Consider the following 13,732-nt stretch of genomic DNA (forward strand, 5'->3'; position numbering starts at 1 on the left):
GAACCTGAGACCAGAAATACAGAGTTGTGCAGTTAATTGTGATGCTAAAAGCACAAGTTTCTCAAGAAGAAAAAGAAAAAAATGGGAGGAAAAAAGGCTGCTTCTCCTTCTTTGTTGATCTAATCCCTTTTGGCATTTATTTCCTGATAAATTAGAATATTAGGTAAGAGACCAAGAGAAATACCTGAACGGCTGCAATTAGCACTGACTGAACTACCTTGGAATCTTTTCAATATTTCAATTTCATTCAAGATTCAGTCTTTTAATTACACACTTGATACAACTTATATGGCCAGGATCTCTCCAGGGAGATTAACTTCTCCAAGTGAAACTGTGCCAAAAGGTCTTCCTGTTTACTGAAAAGGCAGTTTCTGACCAGGATCCAAATTATTCCTATGACCTTTGTCTTCCCAGCCTGCAGACTGTGCTTCAGAGGGGCACTGGACTGGGAGCCCCTTGTCCAGGTTATAGGCAGAGTTTCAAAACACCAGGGAACATTTTTACATGGCAGCGTTGCACTTTGGATGCACTGATTGACTGCAGGGCCCACAGAGATTAGATAGTGAGAGTAATTAGTGCTCACAGTCAGGAATGCTCAAGGAATACTAATGCCACACTGACATGGGATTTAGCAGAGCCATGACACAGCCTTCAGCTGGAAATGCTGCCATTCCTGGACTGACAGAACTTCACCTTCCTCTGGTTCTCCTTCTCCTAGCAGTGACCACTGCAGGTCATCTCCTGCCTTTTTAGCCTCTTTTGGAAGAGCCAGCAGCATCTTTGCTTGCCCTTAACCCACCTGCTTCTGGATCCTGTTTCTGGGAGACCTGCTCTGGAAACTGGGCTCCCCTCCAGTTCCAGGCAAATCACATTTCTCTTCCCTGAACACCTTTCCCTCATAGCTTCAGTGATTCAAACTGAAGACAGCTGGAAAAATGTGACAAATCTTGGGAGGGCAGAGTTATTATCTACCTCCCTAATTCTGGCATGAGTTTCCTTAGTTCATCTGTATCTCTCTTTGTGAAATTTGTACTTTACCCAGACAAGTTTTTCAAAAGGAGCCATGGGTACATGTGACATTCTCTGCTTACTGTGGGGCCTGATCTCACTGACTGTTCTTACAAAACAAGTGTTGAAGCCCCAAATATTAACTAAGCTATTGGTCCCTAGCAGACAATGGGAAGGCTTTTAGTTTCTGAAACTCAAGTATGTTTTATTTACCTGTATTACAAACTTAACACTCATCAAGCATGTTTGGAAATGCTTTAGAATGGAATCCCCTATGAATGTCTTGGAAAGTCATGTTCATAACAGTGCCACAGGACACACAGTGAATAAAAGGAAAGCTGTGCCATAACAAGAAGAGCACTACTAGATGAAACAGTTGTTCATTTCAGGTAATCCTTTTTTTTTCTGAATATTCATGTATTTTGACAAAATGTCCAATCAAGGAGTGTTTCCTACCCTTTCAGACTGCAATTAGCAAAGCATTAGGATGTTGTGGGATATGTTTACCAAGCAACTGAGGAAGAAACAGAGATTTTTAGAGCATTTATGATGTCCTTACTTCTCTGGCAAGTGGTGCCTCGGTATCCTGGTGCACACTCACAGATGCCATCATCTGGAGAGCAGGATGCTCCATTTTTGCAGTAACAAGGCAAGGAGCAGTTTGGACCCCACTGTCCCTCAGCACACACACTGTCACAGTGAATACCTGCAACCACAAACAAACAAAACATCTGTGAAGAGCTCTTGTGCACAGTTAGGTTAAACCTTTGCTGAACTTTAAACCTGTTTATCAAAACATCACTAACATCAGGAAAGCACCACAAGATAAACCTGCCTCTCTGTTCCTGCCTTCTCCAGAACAGTGAATTTCCCCCATATTCCAGCTTTGGTGAGAGGCACATAAATGGCTTTTGCTTCCTCCATAACGGCTGTTTCAAAACAGCAGAAGGTTTTTTTTGTTTCAGATTTTATGTTTGGGAAATGCACGGCAGAAGGTACTGCAGGAACTTTTCCCTCTGAGCATTCTTTGTGTCTCATATAACTTGTGTATAATAATGGGGTGCAGGGCACGGAATGATTTCTAATTAGTGGTGAGCTGATTACTGCTCAGCCTCGTACTGAACGGAAAAATGCAGTGCACACAAAGGGTTTCCAAACACACCACGTGAGCATTCCAAAATGCTGAGCTGCCACAGTGTTGAGGATGCTGGTCAGCCAGTGCTTTGTTTAACCTGTTTCAGTATAAAACTGATTGTAAAATGGCCACAACCTGAATCTCTATGCATAGATCCTAACACACACCACCCATCACAATCATCCAATCACAATTTGTTTGCTGGGTTCTTTTGTTTGTTTGCTTGTCATTTTTCTTCACAACGCAGCAGCATTAAATATAATTTCCCTGCTTTTTAAGAAGCACTGTGCATGTTAAATGCCAGCAGGCACCACCGTGGAACTCAGACCCTATTGTGTCTGCAGCACTTTGCATTAACAATCAAGTTTTATTGTAATGCCTCCACTGAATGAACCCTCCACTAAGGGAAAAGTGGACTGGATCCAACCACAACCATGTCTTGCTTTGTAAGTATTTCCAGCAAAATATGCCACAGGTTCAATGGCTGCCAGGGTCCTAAAAAAAGCAAAACAGTTTTACATGTGACAAGGAAAAAAAAATCTTTTAACTTTGAACCCACTGCTTGTAAAAATACTGAGAAATAATTACATGGTTTGCTGATAGATCAGACTAAGAGGTGATTCCTCATCACCCCCAGCATGTGCCTCGCAAAGCTGCCCATATCTAAAACCCAACCCTCTAATTAGAGGAAAGGTACAACTCCAGACTCTTGAACTGTTTTTCTCTGCAGGACAATCAACAGACTGAAGAGTCAAATATGTGTTTCAACAGATTGCACCAACCTGTGCCAGCACAACAGAACAACACCTGCCTTTAAAATTCCAGATACTGACAGACGGTACCCAGGCCACCTCGAAGCCCTAACTGCACCATGGTCATCAGCACTGACCTAAAACAAACCTATTATCAGAAAATGAAAGGCTGCTTGCATCACTCCTTTTTCACTTTCTGCCTGCCTAGACAGTGTCTGCCGTTCTCCTGTCTCCATCTACATTTGAGAGGCAGTGCTGACTTGGTTCTCAGCAGTCTATTTCAAACTTTTCATCAACTCAATTAAGCAAATTAAAGTGAGAGGTTTGACTTTGATAGATGCTGATGCACAAGGGCAGTTTTGACATCACTGCATTTAATTCCTTTTTTCCCCCCACAAAAACAAGACCACTTCTTCCAGCTGCTGCTTTTCCTGGTGCTCCCAAATTCGAGAATGTGGGTCTCCAAGTCTGTGCAAGCACAGGCAGAGCCCCTCAGAGGGTTATCTGCCCTATCCCACATAGCTGCACTGGGTGCACCCTGCTGCAGAAAAGCCATTTTTCACAGCCTCAATGGGTGTCAGCGGCGCCCAGTGTATAATGGTCACTATTAACAAGCCCGTGGTTGCCAAGAGCTACCAAAGTGCATTATCTGAGATTATGTAGACCAGTGACATACAATAACACCAGGCTCAATTATACTGCCTTGATCTGTGCACAGAGGATGCTTTATGACAGCGGAGTGTCCGAGGGTGATGCGGGCACGCTGGGATGGGGAAGACAATGGGTCCCATGCTGCACAGAGCCACGGGGCTTAAAACAGACAAAAAATACCACTAAAAACTAAAAAAAGGGGGAAAAAGGCTCCTTCAGTACGTGTCAAGGAAAACCACCCCTTAGGGAAACTGAAAAAACCTGCTTTTTATCTCCCACTCTCATCCCTTACGAGGAGGTGAAGAATGGCATCGTTCTACTTAGCAAATAAACAGTGTGCACTAAATGTCACCGGGTAACAGTGATGACAACGTAACACACTGAAAGACTGCTGGCAACTACTCTGTTTCACTGTAATTTTATTATATTCACTCTTGATCATTAGGAAAATCAGTTTTACTCCTCTTGAGTGTAAAGAACCAATGCAGAAAGGCCAAAATCATTTAGTTATTTGCTGCATCTCTACTTATTAAAATAGTTTTCAGTTTCACTATTTTTTTATTATTCACAAGGCACTTAAAAATAACAAGTTGAGCTTCATATCTTATGGTTGTAAAAACCAACTGTGTATTTTTGAGAAAGAACAGGTGAGAAATATTAAAGGGATTTAAAAAAATTAAAAATTAATTTCCAGAGTGATGCTTTTAATGAAATTTCAGCAAAGAAAGCTATGCTTTGATAGAAAAGCCAGAAATTATTCAGGAAAAAAAAAGCATTTTTACCAGAACTTGCAAAGCAGGATTAGACTCACTTTTCACAACAGTGTTACCAACTGGTTGATGACTGCCACAGTTTCGTGCAAGTATTAATCTCTGACACAATAAAATTGTTTTTATTAAGTTTTCATGTTGGTTCTGATACTGATAAGGATATCTGAGAAAATGTTTTTGCCAGAGCTATGGACAAAGAGCTCTTTGATGGCCTTCACAAGTTGCTAGGCAATAGCTGAATGGTCATGATAAACTTCAGCTAAGCTGCTCTGAAGAAATGCTCGTGCATTTAATGCCCAGTGCTTTATGCTGGGGGCCTCACATCCCAATCAGCATTCCCCCAGCATTCGTAATTGCATGAATGAAGTGAAGAATTCTTCAGGGATACCACTCCTTCTGCCCATGCTAGCAGAGCATTTGCACACTCCCCATGCTGTATTTTTAAGCTGAGACTCCGTGATCCACCCGAGTCACATCAACAAAGAGCTGGTTTGTTTTAGCACTTGAAGTGGGGGGGGAGGGAAATTACCAATTATTTCTTATTATCTTCCCAGGCAAATTTACTATTGGAGTATGTGCTGTTTTACACCTTACTACGTTTCCATTAGTCTGAGAAAAGGTTACCCAAACTTTATGAAGAATATTTTTTTTTGTGAAGAACTTTTATTTGCTGTGCAATTTATGTTAACACACGTGGAACTTTCCAGTATAACCCCTCAGCATTAAAAACTATTTATATACTGGTGTACTTCCCATGTGCCAGTGCAAAACTGGGTATGTAGCAGCCCAAAGTAAGGAAGGAACAAGACTTTGAAAAGCTGGAGGAAGCCTGGTGTCATTAAAGCTCATGATGCTTTCTCATTATGGTCCAAGTGCTTGCCCTTCATTTTTGAAAAAAAACCTAACATTTCTGTTAAAGGCAGCTGCAACTTCTGATGGTGGGAATTACTTTCCTAATTTCTCTGTCAAATAATGGGCAGCCCAAAGAAAGAGAGGTGGTGAAAAATGTCACAGGCACTATTTCAAAGTACCCTCACTGTCTTTGAGGGAGGGTGGTACCTTACTCCACTGCTGCAGGTAGCCAGAGGAATTAATTTAAGTGTCTCAAATTGAGGAGGTAATGAGAGGATCAGAGTTTTTTCTGCAGAAGTTCAGACTTCAGCTGCTTCCCTGCAGCAGCAGGAGAGCCATGGCTGGAAATTTTGGTCAGAAGCCAGCTAGAAAAGGCTGTCAACAAGGACATCTGAGTTTAAAGGCAGAAATCCTTATCTGCAAATTTTAGTAGCAGAATCCCTTTTGAGGTATTGGCAGTATCCTTCTGAAGGCCACACTCTTGCTGCATACTGTTACCCACTCCAGAGGTGCTCTTCTTTTCATCTATCAATCCCTATGTAGCCACCAGCAAATGAGACTTCTCCCTTTTTCAACTTCTTCTAGGCAGAAAACAGGTACATCTAATCAGTGATTTAAAGCTACTTTTTTTTCTAAAAGGGTGGGATTTCTTCCACATAAAAATCCACGACAGCGCTCAGAGAACAGACACATGGACACAGTGAAACCCAGATGTAGGGTGGAACCAAAACTCTTGCTGGAGAATTCCTCTCCCCAAGTTTGAAAAGCAAATTTGTAATTTATCATGGGAGAGTGCTCAGAAGTAATTTCATTTTTCAGCTCACTGAGTATTCCTCCCAATGGGGCCTCATCCTTCAGCAGGCCAGGTGGAACTGGTGGCAATGGAGGGAAAGTTATGTTTTACAAGAGAATCTTGGCTTGGGTGCACTAGTGCTACAGCAGCAGCTCATTTTTGCTGCAAAGGTGAGACAGAACCCTTCCAATTCTGTTTTTTTTTTGCTTTGTAGGACAGGGAAAAATGCATACTCATGGAAAGCTGAGGGTGAAGGCAGAGCTGCAGACCTGGGCGTTTCCACCAGCAGGGTGGGTGTCAGATGGCAGACCTCCCCTTCATAATCCAGCAACAAATGTGCCTCTCAGAAATACTGTCAGGGGCACATGGAAGGACACAGAAACAACACATCTGGTGATGGGTGAGCTGAGTAATGCCAGCAGGTGTCCAGCACAGAAAAAGTCACCGACACCCCTCCTGCTGCAGCCTGTGGGTGAACGCTCTGCCCGCTGGTGAAATGTGGGCTGGTATTACTGCATCTGTCTTTTCCACAAACCACTGCCATTGTTTTGGTACCAGATAGCAGACTGGTGGTATTTCATAATCCCTGGCATCACATAGCCTTTAAATCGATTTTGAGAGTAACAAGTGTGGCGCCACCCTGACGTGACGTCTCCTCGCAAATGCAAAGGTGCTGCAGCAGGGGCAGCAGAGCAGTGGTGTCTGATCAGGAACACCCACATCCCTGCAATTACACCAATAAACTGTCTGGAGGGAAAAAGCTTTTGCCATTTTAACTAATTAATCATATTGCTTTACTTAATTGATTAATGCTTTAATGTGGAACCTCTGTTTGCAAGAATATGAGTTCCCTAATCTTTCAGGAAATTTGGGAGAAATTTATTTTGACAGCTGTTTGCAGAACAGATAAGATTAAGGGGTGAAACTATCATGGTGCTTGCTGGTTTGCTTGTTGAGAGAAGTGTTGGATATACCTTTATAGTGGAAGTTACCCAAAAGTTTTGGTATAATTTAATAGGAGAAGTATCATTAACTATCAGGAGAGTATATTTTCTGTGTGTTTCTTCTGTTTTCCATTTTAATAGTTCTTACTCTTTTCCACTCTCTGGTTACTGAGAAATGAAAAAGAACTTTCCCTCCAAATGAAAAAGAAGTTATTTATAAGATACAGTGAAAATGTCAAGGGATGAGGGAGTTTGGGGCAGACATCATGCTCTGTGTGGGCGGATGTTTCTCATTTGTGCCATCCTGTCATGTGGCTCCTGGAACGTGACGGAATGGTCAGGCTGCCAGGAAAAAAACATCACCCTTAACTCTTCCTTCCCTAAGCAGAATTGAGCTGCTGCAGAGGGAAAACACTCTGCAAACTGCAAAAGAGCACAGGATTTCTAACAGGGGTCCTGTAAACCTAAGTCGCTTTTGTTTAGCATGAAACAGAACCCAAATGAAAACCAGCAACCCCGAATAAAAACAGAGATCTAATGAAAGTCAATTTTAACTGTTTCTTGACTCTTTTAACACAATAATAGTGTTAAAACTATTTTAACAAAAAATAGCTGCGTTGAAAACTGAACTTTTACTCCTATGCAGAACCTAATAAGGAGAACACCCTGAGCATGCTCAAAAAGTAACTAAAAAACTCCTTAACAAAACCAGACCTTAGAGCATCTCAGTGCTGAGCAGTGGGCAGCTGAGGCCAAGCCCTCGTGCCCACGCCAGCAGCCCAGAGCTCCCTCACACCCCAGGGTCACCAACCCTCCCTCCCATGCAGCGCTTCCTGCTCCCCAGCCTTTCGGGACAGCTGTGCAGTCACTCCTTCATCTGCTCCTAAAGAGTTACATAAACTGTTCCCTCTGATGGGATTCCCTGGGGGAAGTGCAGATAGCTGTTCTGCCCACAGGGCTGAGGAAAATGCTGCGTTTAAAGAACCCTCTTGGAAAGTCTGTGTTATTTTGATGGCATCAGAACGTTTTGGGAAGTTCACCTGGGCGTCATGGATTTATTTGTGCTTAAAACCAAAAGATACTCACAGGTTCACATTTTTAAGCTTCTTTAGTATGTATTTATTTTTAAAACTGGTTCAAGATCAATGGTTTTAAGCAACTAAATCCCTCATTTGGGTTAGAAAAGCATTAAACCAACCCAAAATCTGGTTTTCCCTCTCTTTGTTTTTCAACTAGGTAGGTAACACTACCCACCCAAAACTAGTATATCTGTATGTCTGATGGTTCCTTTCACAAATCCAGCACCAAAAACAAACAAAAAAAAAAGGCCAAGCCACATAATTCTGTCATTTTAGAAGCTCCTGTATTTTCCACACAACCTCCACCTGCTTCTCCACACAACCCTATGCACAACCTCCCTCCTTAATCCTACAATCTTCTGCTATTCCTGCAATGCACTGTTACAGCACAGCTATTTGAGAGCTCTTTCCTGAAGCATTCCCTCCTTTTTTTTTTAATCGTTCCAAATATAAGCATCTGCACAAAGCCTGGATTCCTCTCTGGGTATTGCTCTGACATGTGAAGTGTGGGAGGAGGATTTTTTTTTCCAGACACTGAGTATAAAGTGAGCTATGCTGTGGATGTTGTAAAGTGTGTCTAGACATCACCAACATGTCAAAACTAGTCTGTCACACACATGCTGTTCTGGTGACATCATCCAGGGATGGGGGGCTCCATTTTATCAATAATAAGGCCTCGAGTCTCTTTCTTGTGAAGTATTTTTCCTTCTAAGAACAAAGGCGAAGTAAGATTTCACTACAAAAAATTACTATATTATGTCCTTATCTTATTATATATTATCTAATCTACATTATTGATACATTATGCTTTCCCATACCTGAATCCAAGCATGGTCAAGGTGCACCTGAAGCCTCTGTCACACCCGGGGTTAGTTATATCACACTGGCCAGGTAATTCTTATAACATGTTATAAAAAATGCTACTAGATTTTTAATCTAGCCTTTCAAAACTGCCTGTTTTAACCTGGATCCATTCATTAACACATTTTGACCTTGATTGTCCGTCTCAATTTTAGCAGACTTACAGGATGTACTTCAAGCTGTGCCCTTAGGACTTGTGAACCTACGTGCACCATTAAGGATCAGCAACTCTTCACATGTTTTTATGGTGGGTATTCTTTGATTAATACATTTAGTAATTTATGAGGTCACATTTTCAGCAGATTCAAATGTAACTTTGTGGAAATGTGTCCAAACACACATACAATTACCTGAAAACTACCTGAAAGTCAAGGACATTGACATAACAAAATAAACACAAAGTAGTGTCAGGAAAAACAGCAGTAGCTGGTATAAGGCTAATAGTATTTTTTGATAATTCACTCAGGTAGCTTCTACTATTTTCTGCACTCCTCAGGCATCTGAGTGGCTGATGCAAATCACACTGCAGACTGTGGGAAGAGAACTGAACTCAAAGAATTCCTGCCTCAGTTAGGTGAGTGCTGGCTCTTAAAGCTCCTCTCACTCACACTCACAAGAAATGCTGAGACAGCCTTCTCAAAGAGAAAATAAACAGAAAAAATGAGTAAACAACAGAGAGGTTTGGTTTTCCAGAGCAAAGCAGGAGCTTTTCATGTGCCTGTGTATCTGCATCCCCTAGAGATTTCCACTTCCTACCCCCAGTAATCATAAAAGTCATGTTCATCTGAACAGAAAGTAGAAAAAACAGCAGGTAAGCTGTAATCAGCTACAGTTAATCAACCTGAATAGCAGACACCAAGTATTATGTACTTCAAACAAGATGCTGGCTATCCATCCACAGAGCTAGGAAGAAAGAGCATAGAAAAATAAAGGTTTGGGAAAAAAACAATAGTAAGACTGTACCTATCTACCTGAGGAGATTATAAACTCACCTCTACCTACTTAGTCTAAAAGCATCATAAATAAAAAGAAAACAATTCTATTATGAACCTACATAATCAGTTAGGCTAAACATTAGTTTACAGAAGAGTGGAAAATGCCTAAAATCACAAATAAAACACAAATCACTGATTTTCAGAGCACAAACATGCTTTGCTCATTTAAGGTTTGTTTTTCATGCTGACTTCTCATTATTAAATGGAAGAAGCCCACACAGACAGGTGATGTGAGACCTGTGTGATCCTTGCAACATTGCAGCATCACAGAGAGGCAGCTGGAACACTCCAAGAGGGGCAAACTTACAGTGTTAATTAAACTTTACAGAAGATCAAAGGGCTCTTCCAAATTTAAAGTTTAGAAATCCTTGTGAGACCTAAAACTCCCTCCTAGAGATACAGGGAACATTTCGTGGTAGCTGCCTTTCTGCACAGTCCCAGGTTTTCAAAAAAAAAAAACTAATCTTGTTCTCCACTAGCAAGAGGGTGCAACAACAGTGCCCAATAAAAATTTGGTGAATGATTCCACTGACAATAGTCCTTAAAATCTTATTGTAAAAAAAAAAAAAATTGTGAGAAAATTTTTGTAGAGGACAAAATATCTGCAGAGAAACTTAAAAGGGGTTGAGACACTGAAATGGCAGCACAGCTGTCTTGGTTTGAGACAAGTTAGGAGGCTGACAAGTCGGGACAATGGTTTGTTCTCTTCTTGGCTGCCTGAACAAAGCCTCCTGAGCTCCTGTACATGATGCTTTACCCCAAGCTGCCACAACAACCATGGATATTTACAGCTCATCACCGCCTTTGTAAGGAATTGTGTAGCAGAGGTGCCCAAGCTTTAAAGTTCTCCCTTTCCATTCCCAGTTTTGTGCAGATCACACTGGAAAACTTCCCCTCCTCTGAGTCACAAGAGCAGCACAGTGGCTACAGAGCGGGGGGCTCTTTGCCCTTGCAGCCTCACCAACTCCTCCTTTTCCCCCAAAGCCAGGTGCCCCTGGGGGGGGAGCTCTGTTTCTGTGCTCCCCAGGTGTGTGTGTGTGTACCCGACCATCTGACCAGGTGTGTTCCCCAGGTGTGTGTGTGTGTACCCGACCATCTGACCAGGTGTGCTCCCCAGGTGTGTGTGTGTTCCTGACCATCTGACCAGGTGTGCTCCCCAGGTGTGTGTGTACCCGACCATCTGACCAGGTGTGTTCCCCAGGTGTGTGTGTGTGTACCTGACCATCTGACCAGGTGTGCTCCCCAGGTGTGTGTGTGTGTACCCGACCATGTGACCAGGTGTGCTCCCCAGGTGTGTGTGTGTGTACCCGACCATGTGACCAGGTGTGCTCCCCAGGTGTGTGTGTGTACCTGACCATCCCGGGAGGCAGCGGCAGTAGCCCGTGGTGGGGTGGCAGCCGTCGGCGTGGCTGCAGTCGCAGCGCTCGGCGCAGCCCAGGCCGTAGGTACCGTCCTGTGGCAACAGAGAACACAACAGCCCGCAGGTGAGGGCAGCTGGCAGCCAGGGCACAGACAAGGCAGGGTCAGCCACAGACCTCTCCTGAATCCCCGGGCTGTTAATAATGAAAAATGTTTGCGGCGTTTGGATCGTGTCAGCATCCTTCGCTTTCGTTCTTTCATTAAAGGGAGGAAGATAAAGAATGAATTATGCTCTCTTGAAAAATACCAGACTAAAGGAATTAAGTCTCCCTTCTGCATCAGACTCTGAGATCTCTGCTTAAGGGTCAAAATGGGTACCACACAGAGGTTTAATTTTAAAGAAAATGAGTGAAACACATTAAATTACAAGATACCTTCAGTGTGAGGTTCACTGCATAAATAAAGCAAACTATCACTTTCTTTTAATTAGAAACATTTCTCTTGATTAAAAACATTTCTCTCTGCACTACAACGAATACTCCATCAAAAAGAGATAATCTTTGGCTGTGGAACAGGGCACAAAATGAAACTTTATTTTTACCTATGCAACATTTTTTGAACCAACAAGAGATGAAAGTCACAAGTTGAATCACTCTGTTGGTGTGTTTCTTTTTTCATGGGAAACATCTAAACATTTGAATTTGCTTTTCTTGCTGCTTCCATGGAAGCTGGCATACAGATTTGTGGATAATTTCACACTAAATCAACCCAAGAAACTAAGAAGAGCAGATTCTTTACAATCTCCAAACAAGGAAAAGTATAGAAGTCAATTGATCTTGAATAAAAAGTGGCAGAACAAAATTTAAAAGAAGAGCATGGGAAAAAAGCCAGTATAATTTACAGTAATACTTCAGGGTTACCCACAGCAAAGGCAAAAAAGGAAAAAAAATCATGTCAGGTTTAAACCCCAATAATTTACATTCAAAGCTAAAAATTGGTGTCAGTCACATTAAAAATACGAATAAAATCTATATGAAAATTAATCTGCTGTTCTTTGATGTTCATGCATACATTTAAACCGAGTGCCACAGGATTTAGCTATTCAACTGCCAGTCTTTCAAGTCTAAAGTATAACAAAATCTTACATTACTTCAGTGTAAGGAGCCTTTCACTCATCTCAACAATACATTTTTACATACAGAAAAAGAAAAGATTAAGCGTTTCCTTTGCATATAATCAGATTTGGAATGAAAGGAAATCCTCAAATATGCTGTCGAAAAGCAGTATTTTTAGCCTGCTATGTACTTGGACTGAAGTCCAAACTGTAGTTCAAATCTGGAACAACAATCTGAGCAGTGATAATAATGTTCTGAAGTTACCGAAACAAATTGAAATACACCGATTTAAATAAAGTCTCTGCTCAGACATGAAAAACATTTTAGACAACTGGAAGTACTTGAACTATTTTTTAATAAATTATTATATTTATTATTATTTGAATAAACAATTTCTGTTTATTCCCCTGCTCTGGAATTTTGAAGCAGAATTTGCATTTGAAATAGGTAACTGCTTATGGACATTGTTTGATACAGATGCAGAGAGGGAGAGGAAGACAGTGAGCTTGGGCATGCTGAGTTGTCTGATACAGAAAAAGTTTGGGATAGTGATGCAATTGCTCTGAAATGATACATATATTTTTTAAATGTCAGTTTTGGAAGAGCTAATGCAGCTTGGGAGGTCTCATCAGAATCAGGCACTAAGTGACAAACAAAGCTGCTTGAGGAAACAGAAAGATCAGTCTTCTGATGGAGATACATTGCTGGAAACACTGCACACAGGTGGTACTGCCAGCAGCTTTCCAAAATATATTCCATTTTCTTTGCCACTTTACTCACTGCATGAGTGCTTCATCTTAAAACCAAAAGCAGAGACCCAAAAAATCACTCCTGAGCGTTCCTAGTGCAGTTCAGCAGAAAAAAATTTCATTGAAAATGAGGTGATTTCCAGTTTTCTGCTGTAGTTCAGCTACTCTCATCATGTCATTGCTCAGTAGAGCTTGTCCAAACTGAAAGAAGCTTAAATGTGATATTTACAGGGTGTGTGCTCCCTTCAGGTGATTCCTTTGTAGTTATAGCAAACCAACAACCTGCTCTGCAGATATATTGCAAAAGTTAACTACTGACAGGGGAAGGGAAAAGAAGGGCAGAGAGCAATTTATTTTAATAATTAGTTTTGTTAAAAGTTTCCCAGAAAATTGATGTCCATCACTGAAAACAGTGGACCCTGGAAAAACCCACTTTTTATAAAATACTTCTTTTCAGTGTATAAAATATAAGTGAAACCAAACATTTACACAATAAAACAAATCCACTTGGAAATTTAAGATTTAAAAACTTCTGATATTATGTATTTGAATTAATGTATTTTATTTCCCCAAAACTGCGGATTACAAGGTGGAAGAGAACTGATAAGGAGCATTCCATTGTCCTCACAATGATTTCTGATTTTCCAAAGTCTGGGAGAGAGCAAAAGC

General features: G+C 41.4%; 1 protein-coding gene across 1 annotated transcript in view; it reads right to left on the bottom strand.

Moving 5' to 3' along the window:
• Positions 1–13,732, bottom strand: part of MEGF10 (multiple EGF like domains 10) — an 87,547-nt gene that overhangs the window by 16,895 nt on the left and 56,920 nt on the right. The window contains exons 13-14 of the mRNA XM_058044335.1: positions 11,191–11,293; positions 1,568–1,714 (exon numbers count right to left, since the gene is read on the bottom strand). Of these exons, the coding sequence (XP_057900318.1) occupies positions 1,568–1,714; positions 11,191–11,293 (250 nt within the window). The remainder of the gene's footprint in view (positions 1–1,567; positions 1,715–11,190; positions 11,294–13,732) is intronic.

The sequence above is a fragment of the Melospiza georgiana genome, chromosome Z (assembly GCF_028018845.1).
Source record: "Melospiza georgiana isolate bMelGeo1 chromosome Z, bMelGeo1.pri, whole genome shotgun sequence".
Classification (NCBI taxonomy): domain Eukaryota; kingdom Metazoa; phylum Chordata; class Aves; order Passeriformes; family Passerellidae; genus Melospiza; species Melospiza georgiana.